Source organism: Solanum tuberosum, unplaced genomic scaffold (assembly GCF_000226075.1).
Source record: "Solanum tuberosum cultivar DM 1-3 516 R44 unplaced genomic scaffold, SolTub_3.0 scf00998, whole genome shotgun sequence".
NCBI lineage: Eukaryota > Viridiplantae > Streptophyta > Magnoliopsida > Solanales > Solanaceae > Solanum > Solanum tuberosum.
Window position 1 is genome coordinate 25728 of NW_006239914.1, and position 10058 is coordinate 35785.

At 35.1% G+C, this 10058-nt stretch overlaps 1 protein-coding gene and 1 pseudogene across 1 annotated transcript in view; both read right to left on the minus strand.

Annotated features, from left to right (window-relative positions):
* Positions 1 to 1643: 1643 nt before the first annotated feature.
* Positions 1644 to 8007, minus strand: LOC107059240 (trans-resveratrol di-O-methyltransferase-like; annotated as a pseudogene).
* Positions 8008 to 9276: 1269 nt separating this feature from the next.
* Positions 9277 to 10058, minus strand: part of LOC107059239 (uncharacterized) — a 2289-nt gene continuing 1507 nt past the window's right edge. The window contains exon 2 of the mRNA XM_015305731.1: positions 9277 to 9381. Coding sequence (XP_015161217.1) covers positions 9277 to 9381 — 105 coding nt within the window. The remainder of the gene's footprint in view (positions 9382 to 10058) is intronic.

Sequence of the window (10058 nt, forward strand, 5' to 3'; positions counted from 1 at the left end):
TTTCATTAATGCAAATATATATTTATATTTGGGTAGGTATTTGTATTTAAATTAAAATACTATATATGTCACAAATGTATTATCAAGTTAACAAGATCTTCTAACTTCAAAATATATTATTTGAAAATGTTTCGAGTTTTTTTTTTCAAAAAATAACTCACAACAAATGTGAAAATATGTGAATATATTAAATGTAGTTGTTCTCTTCACATGTCCGTATGACATCTAAACAATTTAATGTGGAATACCATGCAAAACATATCTGGTTAGATGACAAGAAAAATACAAAGCAAATATTGTCTATAAGGTAATATTAGTGGGATAAGACTAATTAAATGATTGAACCTCAACAACTTGAAATAAATATATACATTATTGCATTTAACTAATAAAATTTTTCATTGACCATCTTCATAAGTGCGTGAATAAGAGATATATATGATGATACACGTTGAACATTCACAAAAGAATTTGCAAGATTATTTTTTGCTAAGCTTATTATTCAAATCTTCGCTTAAATAAGCAATACTATTTACTATAACATATATTTTTGGAATTGATAATCACGTGCAACACACATGTCAAAAAACTAGTGTGTATATATATATATATATATATATATATCTAAAGAGAGAGAGAGAGAGTGTGTGTGTGTTATTGTCTTTCATTATGATTTAGTTTATATTTTATGTTTGGACATCTATAATTGATATAGTCGTAAGTTTTGTGTTTTATGTTTGGACATCTATAATTGATATACGATTAAGTGTTGTGTTTTACGTTTTACTTGTGATTTATATTGGAAGGTGTATTTAAGATATATATTCAATATATTACTTTCTCCTTATGTATACCATTTTACCCCAACACTAAATTAAAATTTTGTAAATATCTAATTAATTATATGTTTAAATATTAGTGATAATCAATTACTACATTGAGTAAATGGAGTGTTCATGTACTCAAATGAGGATTGTTTGCTCTTCCAAATTTTAATGAAAAATTAAAATATTATAAATATTTAGTTAATTACATATTCAAGTATTAGTGATAATCAATTACTACATTGAGTAAATTGAGTATTCATGTGCTCAAAGGAGGATTGTTTGCTTTTCGAGATTTTAATGGAGGGTTGGTTCATTGCATATATTTAATATTCTTAAAGTTATTCTCTTTATCTATTTTGTCCCTTTGAAAGTCCACTATCAATATTATTTGCACTTCTTTTTCTTGTCTACATTTTTTTACTTTTCTTCTTTATTTGTTTTAAATATGCCTTCATAATTTATATCTAATTACATATTCAATTGATATGCTTAATATTCATAACTTTCATGCTTTTTCATATTCATAACCTTCAAATATTTAATTTAAAACTTTAAGATGTCTTTTGGTATTCCTCTATTTTTATCTATATAAATTCATCTTTTTTGTTTCATGAAACTCACATTCAAGATTATCCTTTTCATTTTATAGTTAAAGTAGTGAAGCCATCAACGTCTAAAGTATATGATATATCTACCTTAGTCTGATTATATATCACTTTACAAATCAAATAGTACAAAACCAAATCGAAAAATCGAATGCACAGGCCTAGTTGTAATCACGTGAGGATTAAGGATCGTAAACAGAACACAAAAGGATCCTTTACTAACACATGGAAATTAAATGACAAATAAAATATGCATCATGATCACTCACTGAAGGGGCATGTTTTATTTAATTTGTCGAATTAAGAGTGTAGATTAAGGGTAAACCTCAATAACACACCTTAATCCTAAGATAGGAATAATCTTGTAGTCACTATAACCAGCATCAAAAAAGAGTTTTGCCCATTCTTGTTGGCTTCTTTCTTTTCCACTTAGAATCACCATCATCAGCATATCAATTAAGAGTTGAGTTTCATATGACTTATCGTCGTCTTTGTTTTGATCCATCACTATTTCAATTAGGATTACCTTTCTTCCATTCTCCTTACTTGGAATTGCTTCTTTACATTTCTTCAAATACAATCTCCGTCGCTCCAATCATGTAATATCCACTATTTGCCATATAAATCAAACACAAACAATTAATACATGTAGTAGTTATACATCAAATTGACAAAAAAAAGGGTGGCGTGTGTATTACAAAGCTATACCTTAAGTAAAATTGTGTTGGCAGAGGGTGTTGAAATTATTGATGATAAACAAGGAAAAGAGATATCAAAGGGAGAAAAGAAAAACAAGCAAACAAAAGCTTCATGTTTGGCGTTGATTTCATCGGACAACTCTAATCCCTTCATTTGGTCTGAAAAGGACAAAAGGGCTATACACTCTGGGCTGAAGAATTGTTTTAACAATGGGCTAACTAAAAACCCACCTCAGATAAAAGAAGTCATCAGACCATTTCGTATAAATGGCCCAATAGACAAGAGATATGCATATGGCTGAAATGTGCAACGTACATACATAGAAAAGGAATAAAGTTTGTTAATAGGTTGAGCCAATTAATCTTGTACATCTGGCATAGCAGTTAGAATAGAAGGTTCTTTTTATTTCCTCTCTTGTATATAAATATAGGATCAACAATTGTAGATGAGATCATCAATATACACAGAAATTTTCAATCCTGTTTGTTTTCTTTCATGGTATCAGAGCATACCTAATCACAAATCCTCTATATTTTAATCTATCACCCTAAGCAACAGAAATGCTTGATTCTGTAGCCTCTACTGGAGCAACGACTGGTAGTATCAACACTACTCCAGGAATTGATTCCAATCACCCCTATTTCCTCACAAACTCAGATGCACCGGGTATGACCCTCGTTAATGGTATCTTTGATAGCAAAGGATACCAGGCATGGAAGAGATCTGCATTCATTGCCCTTTCAGCAAAGAACAAGCTGGGTTTTATTACAGGGGATCAACCTACACCAGCTGTTGGTTCTTCAGATCTACAGTTATGGAGTAGATGTAATGACATGGTGACTTCATGGTTGCTTAATTCCCTCTCGAGGGAAATTGCTGATAGTGTGATTTACTCCAGATCTGCTAGAGAACTTTGGCTCAGCTTGGAGCATCGATTTGGTCAGTCAAATGGTGCTAAACTCTTTCACCTGCAAAAGGAAATAAGCAGGTTAGTTCAAGGAAACAATAACATAGCAGGGTATTTCACTAATCTTAAAAGACTCTGGGATGAACTAGATTCTTTGAATTCAAACATCAAATGTTCTTGTGTATGTGTGTGTGAAGGAAAACATAAAATGGAGAAATCTATCGAGGATGAAAAGCTTATTCACTTCCTTATGGGACTCAATGACACTTATGCTCAGGCTAGAGGAAACATCTTAATGATGAATCCACTTCCTGGCATCAATATTGCATACTCCTTGATCTTGCAAGATGAAAATCAGAAGGAGATTTACATGAGTCCTTTCATGCCCTCAGATTCATCATCTTTCATGGTGAATAGTAACATGAATTAGCACAGAGGAAGGCAGTCTCAACAATTCACTGGCAACACATTCAGATCTGGAAATACATATCCTAGGAATGACAACTCACAAGTCCCACAGAAACCTCAAAAACAGTTTCAGAAGTTCAAAGGGAAAAAGGGAAAGTATGATCCTAATGCAAACTGTACCCACTGTGGAAAGAATGGACACTTGAAGTTGAACTGTTATAGGTTGATTGGGTTTCCAGAAGACTTTCAGTTTACAAATGAGAAGGGTAGTCATGGTCAAATAAGAGGAAATGCAGTGGTCAATACAGAAGAGGCAAAAGCTGGATCTAATGCTCATGCTATCAATCAACACTTCACTCAGGAGCAAATCAATTTTCTGTTTCAAAATGGGAAAGAGTTACTTCAAGCCTTCACACAAATGAAAGTGGAGGATAAGACCAACTTCTCAAATGATTCTGAAATCAATGCAAATGCAGTAGCTGGTACATTAATAAAGTATTTTGGTTCTTGTTTCTCTATTTTCAATTCAAATACATGGATTGTAGATTCGGGTGCTTCAGAACATATGTGTTTTAATCCTGCTTCTTTCTTATCTATGTCCCCCCTTCCAGTTCCTTTAAACATCAATCTTCCTAATTCAGACTCTATCACTGTTACTCATACTGGTGTTGTGTGTTTGTTTTCTGATCTCACTTTGAATAATGTCCTCTATGTTCCTAGTTTCAAATATAACTTATTATCAGTTCATAAGTTATGTTGTCAATTCAATTTCTCAATCCTTTTCAACTCTAATGAATGTCTAATGCAGGGCCATTCCATGAAGAATCCTCAAGTTTTTGGTAGAGCTAAGGAGGGTCTCTACTTGCTTCAGCCATATTCTAAGAAGTCTATTTTTCAGTCCACTGTTTCCCAGTTATCTCAAAATCATGTTTCTTTTCCTTTGTCTGTCTGTTCTAGTGCAATTTCTGATGTAAAGCTGTGGCACATTAGACTTGGGCATTTGCCCTTAACATCAATGAAAAATGTCAGTTTCATTTCTGTTCCTTCTAGTCTTGATTGTTATTGTGATATTTGTCCACAAGCTAGGCAATCTAGGCTCCCCTTCCCTATCATTCAAAGTAAATCTAAATCCAAGTTTGAACTAATTCATGTTGATACTTGGGGGCCATACAAGGTACCAACTTATAATCATCATCGATATTTTCTCACTATAGTTGATGACTATAGCAGGGCTACTTGGACATATTTATTAGCCAGTAAGAGTAATTCTTTCCATGCTTTACAGTCCTTTATACAGATGGTGCAAAGACAATTTGATGCAAAGGTTAAGATAATAAGATCAGATAATGCTCTTGAGCTAGGGAAAAGTGAGGCAGGTCTCTGTTTCTTCAACTCCTTTGGCATCATTCATCAGACCTCCTGTGTTGCTTCCCCTCAACAAAATGGTATTGTTGAAAAGAAGCACAGACATTTCCTTGAGACTGTTAGGGCACTCATGTTTCAATCAAAAGTTCCTATGATTTATTGGGGTGAGTGTATCTTAACAGCTACTTTTCTTCTTAACAGGTTCCCATCCAAAGTTCTTGATGGCAAAACACCTTTTGAATTAGTCTTTGGGAAAACCCCCACTTATCATTTCTTAAGATGTTTTGGTTGCTTATGTTATGCTAATACTTTGTGTCAGGGGAGAGGTAAATTTGACTCCCGGGCTAGCAGTTGTGTACTTCTGGGATATCCTATAAATCAGAAAGGTTACAAGTTATTGGACCTACATACTAAGAAGATCTTCATTTCTAGAGATGTGCATTTTGTTGAGCACATATTTCCTTTTGCTACTGCACAATATGTTCCCCCTATTTTTTCAGAACATCCTATTGATTCAGATTTTTTTCTTTCTCCATCTATTCCTTAGACTTCTACCTCTCCCACTATTCCTTCATTGGATCCAGTTTTGGCACCCTCTCCTCCTCCACCCAACCTATCTGACCCAGTTCCTTCTTCCCTTGATCCCACTCTCAGAAGGCCCTCTAGGTCTACATTAGGGAAAGCTCCTTCTCATCTGCAAGATTATCTCTGCAATCTTATCATTCTTACTGATGTCACCCATTCTTGTTTCTCCTCTACTTACACCCCTTCCCCCATTTCTGTTCATACTCTTTCTCCACCCAATCAAATCACAATTCACAATGCCTCTCATATCTTAAAACCTACTAGTTATGCACAAGCTTGTTCTCATCCAGGTTGGCTGCTGAACTTGAAGCTTTGCAATCCAACAACACTTGGGATGTGGTTCCTTTGCCTCATGGTCGAAAAGTTTTACCTTGTAAGTGGGTCTACAAAGTTAAGCAACATGCTGATGGTACTTTGGAAAGATTAAAGGCCAGATTGGTTGTAAGAGGTGACAAACAACAACAGGGGATTGATTTCACTGAAACTTTCTCCCCTGTTGTTAAGATGACCACTATTAGATGTTTGTTGGCTATTGCAGCCAAGAAATCTTGGGACATCTTTCAATTTGATGTCAATAATGCTTTTCTTCAAGGTGATCTACAAGAGGAGGTTTATATGAAGTTTCCTACAGGTTTGGTTCCTCCTCAACCTAATATGGTTTGTAAACTCCGCAAGTCTCTCTATGGTCTCAAACAGGCTTCTCGGCAATGGTATGCCAGACTTGCAGGGGCTCTCTCTTTTAAGGGTTTCGTTGCCTCACTCAATGACTATTCTTTATTTTTCAAGAGGTCAGGTTCTCTTACTACTATCATTGTTGTCTATGTGGACGACATCCTTATTACAGGTGATGATCACCAAGAAATATCTGCTCTTAAGTTATTTCTTCACTCAGAATTTAAGATCAAGGACCTTGGTCTTCTACACTATTTTTTAGGCATGGAAATCTTAATGGAAAAACAGGGTATTATCATCAGTCAAAGAAAATATACCTTGGAGCTTCTACAGGAGTTTGATGTCTCTCATCTTCCATCTGTTTCTTCTCCCTTGGATCCATCTGTCAAATTGCTTGCAGATTCAGGGGATATCATGACAGATCCTACACTATACAGACATCTCATTGGTAAACTTAACTATTTGACTCATACACTCCCCGATTTGTGTCATTCTGTTTTGATTCTTAGTCAATTTATGCAAACGCCGTGCCTGTCCCATTATGATGATGCTTTGAGAGTGGTGAGTTACCTGCAGCATTGCCCTATTCAGGGTTTGTTCATGTCTCTTTCTTCTTCATTTTCCCTCAAGGCCTTTTGTGATGCCGACTGGGCGTCATGTCGAGATACAAGAAGGTCAATTAGTGGTTTTTTCATACGTTTGGGCGGTTCACCCATTTCTTGGAAATCTAAGAAACAGGCTTTTGTTTCCCTCTCTTCCGCCGAGGCGGAGTATCGATCTATGAGGCGCCTTGTTGCCGAGTTGACTTGGTTGGTGCGCTTACTCTCCGATCTGTCAGTTCCTCCTGATCTTCCAGTCCCAGTTCACTCCGACAGTCAGGCTGCCATCCATATCGCTCGAAATCCGGTCTTTCATGAACGAACCAAACATGTTGATCTCGACTGCCATTTTGTTCGCCAACAGTACTTATCTGGACTCATCTCACTCTCATTTGTTCCGTCGAAGGCACAACTAGCTGATCTTCTCACCAAATCTCTCTCTAGTCCTCTCCATCACTCTCTTCTTCCCAAGTATCGATCTATGAGGCGCCTTCGCAACGATTTCAACCCTTCAAATCCGTCATTTGATTACTTTTACCCCAATTCATTTTGACGCAAGCAAATTATGAACGAATTAAATGATGGACAAGTACCTTTAGTAAAATTGCATCGGTAGATGGAACAGACTTAAACATGTCTCCACCAATATAGCTCAAGTTTTTGCCCCCTTCCAAGCCTTCAACAACATGGGGCAGATCGAAAACAGAGCATTTCAACTGTGGAAAAGCATTAGAAATGGCTTTAGCCACAGTTCCAATGCCGCCTCCAACGTCCACCAACGATTTCAACCCTTCAAAACTCCCTTACCATTTTTAATCAACACACTCATGATCAACCGTGTATCACTTCCCATAGATTCGTTAAATAAACGGTTAAGCCTCGGGTCATCCCCTGCATATTCAAACAATGGCTTCCCATGAGCAGTCGCGAATGGGGTAGAGTCCCCGTTCGCGAACCATTCACCGAGTGAGTGCCATGGATTCATTAAAATTGGATCCAATTGCGCTTGAACAAACGGGGCTAGACTCAACGGCTCGTTTTTAAGGAGGAGACACGAAGTTGGAGTAAGTAAATAACCTTCTTCTCCTTGAGTAAAGAAGCCAGCGTGAATTATAATACGCATGAGACGATCAATACAATCGTGACCTTTCGATTTGTTGATAGGGAGAGCATTCACTAAATCGGATGGGGTCATGGCTATGAATGATATCTGGAATTCCGAGCTGAATTGCACATTTGAGTGACATAGAATTGATGTAATTCAACACATGGTTCGCTATGTGTGCTTGAGCAGCAAGGACTTCATTAGTTTCGTATCCAATATTATTAGGCAGTGCCATTTTTGTGAGATTTTTTGTTTGAGATGTGTAATGTTGTGACTATGAAATCTATATTTATAAGATAAATTAGTAGACATGTGATAAATAACATGCCATATTTAGAAGAATTAAGGAGATTCACTATACATAAAATTTGATTTTTTAAGATATGGTAAGTATTGTCATAAATCAAATTTCTATTGGGAAGTTATTTATATTTTGATGACTTCCCTTCTAAATATGAAATGTTGTCTTGGTATATCATTCACATTTTGACCAAAATTTTCCAGTTCGAAAATTGTACTAAAACATTTATTATTTCTTACACTCTGCATTAGGAATTAAGGAATATCATTAATAAAAGGGAAATAAATAAATATACAAGAGGCTGGTTCCTTTGTTAACACATAGAAGAATAACATTTCCAATAATGCACAAACAGGGAACATAAGATAGAGTATTGGCTTCTATTGTATGCTTTTGGATCGTTACATAACGGACGGTATAAGTAGTCTATTTTCTGTTGATGATATAAATATCCATATTATTTATCTCAATATCCCTTTTCTAGTGGATAATATTCATATTTGATTCATTTTTAAAAAAAATCATTTATAGGACCCATATCTAATTAACAGGTCAAATTTATTAAACCATTTTACCAGCCCTACGGTACTCCATTGTTTTTTGTCCAAAATTTTGTCTTATCACATTATAACCCTTCATCAGATTCTCATGAAATAAAACATTACTTTCAAGGAATTTTGTTTGTTGAAAAGTTATCTTTAGAAGATTAAAATACAAAAAGCAAGATTACGATTGAATTCTTTTCTTCAATAATGTCTTTGCTTCACTTCAAGAAGCTAAGTATTTACCAGGGAAAGACTACCTATCTCTTTTTGAATGGAAGAAGCCGAAGTACTCAAAATTCATGCGCATAACAATACAAGAGTTCTTTTATTAACACATAAAGAACGGAAATCTTCACTAGATTAATTACTGGCTTCTATTATTTTTATTATTACTAGTGGCAATGGCAAATATTAAATATATGCAGGGTCATGTTTTATTTAATTTGTCCAATTAAGGGTAAACCTCAATAACACATCTTAATCCTTAAGATAGGAATAATGTTGTAGTCACTAAAACTAGCATCATAGAAGAGTTTTGCCCATTCTTGTTCCCTTTTTTGTTTTCCAGAAACAGCGACCATCATACGCATGTCATAGAAAAGTTGAGTTTCATATGACTTATTGTCGTCGTTACTCGTTATGATCTATCGGTACCATGTCAATGATGATCACCTTTCCTCCATTTCTCCTTATTTGGAATTGCTTCTTTACATTTCTTCAATATTTTTATACAATCTTCATCCTCCCAGTCAAGTAGTACTAACTGCTTATAATATATGATTCATCAAAGGTAAAACATTAGTACCTACATGCAGTGGCGGAGACAGGAATTCTATCAAGGAGGTTCAAATAAAAAAAATGTTGTTGCCTGGAATTGAACCTGTGACCCAAAGCTCACATATAGGCGAAATCCTGAACCCCATAAACCATTGAGCTACTCCTTTGACATATGCTCAAGGGGTTCAATTTTAAATATATACACGTACACAAAAAAATTGATCTTATATATATAGTGTAATTTTTTTCCCGAGGGGGGTTGGATGACCCCCTGGACACACTCTACATCCGCCACTGCCTACATGTACATGTACATTTACAGAGTATTGTAATATGAATTTTAAGTTACGTACCTTTAGGGGCCGTTTGGTTACTGGTTAGAGTTATGCAAGTATCAGTTATACATGGTTTAGTTATGCAGGGTTTAGAGCCCGTTTGGATTGACTTAAAAAAAGTAACTTTTTAAAGTGCTGGAACTTATTTTTAAAATAAGTAGTTATGTGTTTGGATAAAAGTGCTGCAGTTGAAAAAAAAGTTATTGATGTGTTTGGCAAATAAGTGTTGGTAAACACTTTTTTTTTTATCAAAATGTCTGAAATACCCTTAAAGCTGTTAACATGATAAAAAGTTGATTAATTTAAGGTTTTTATACTTAAAAAAAAA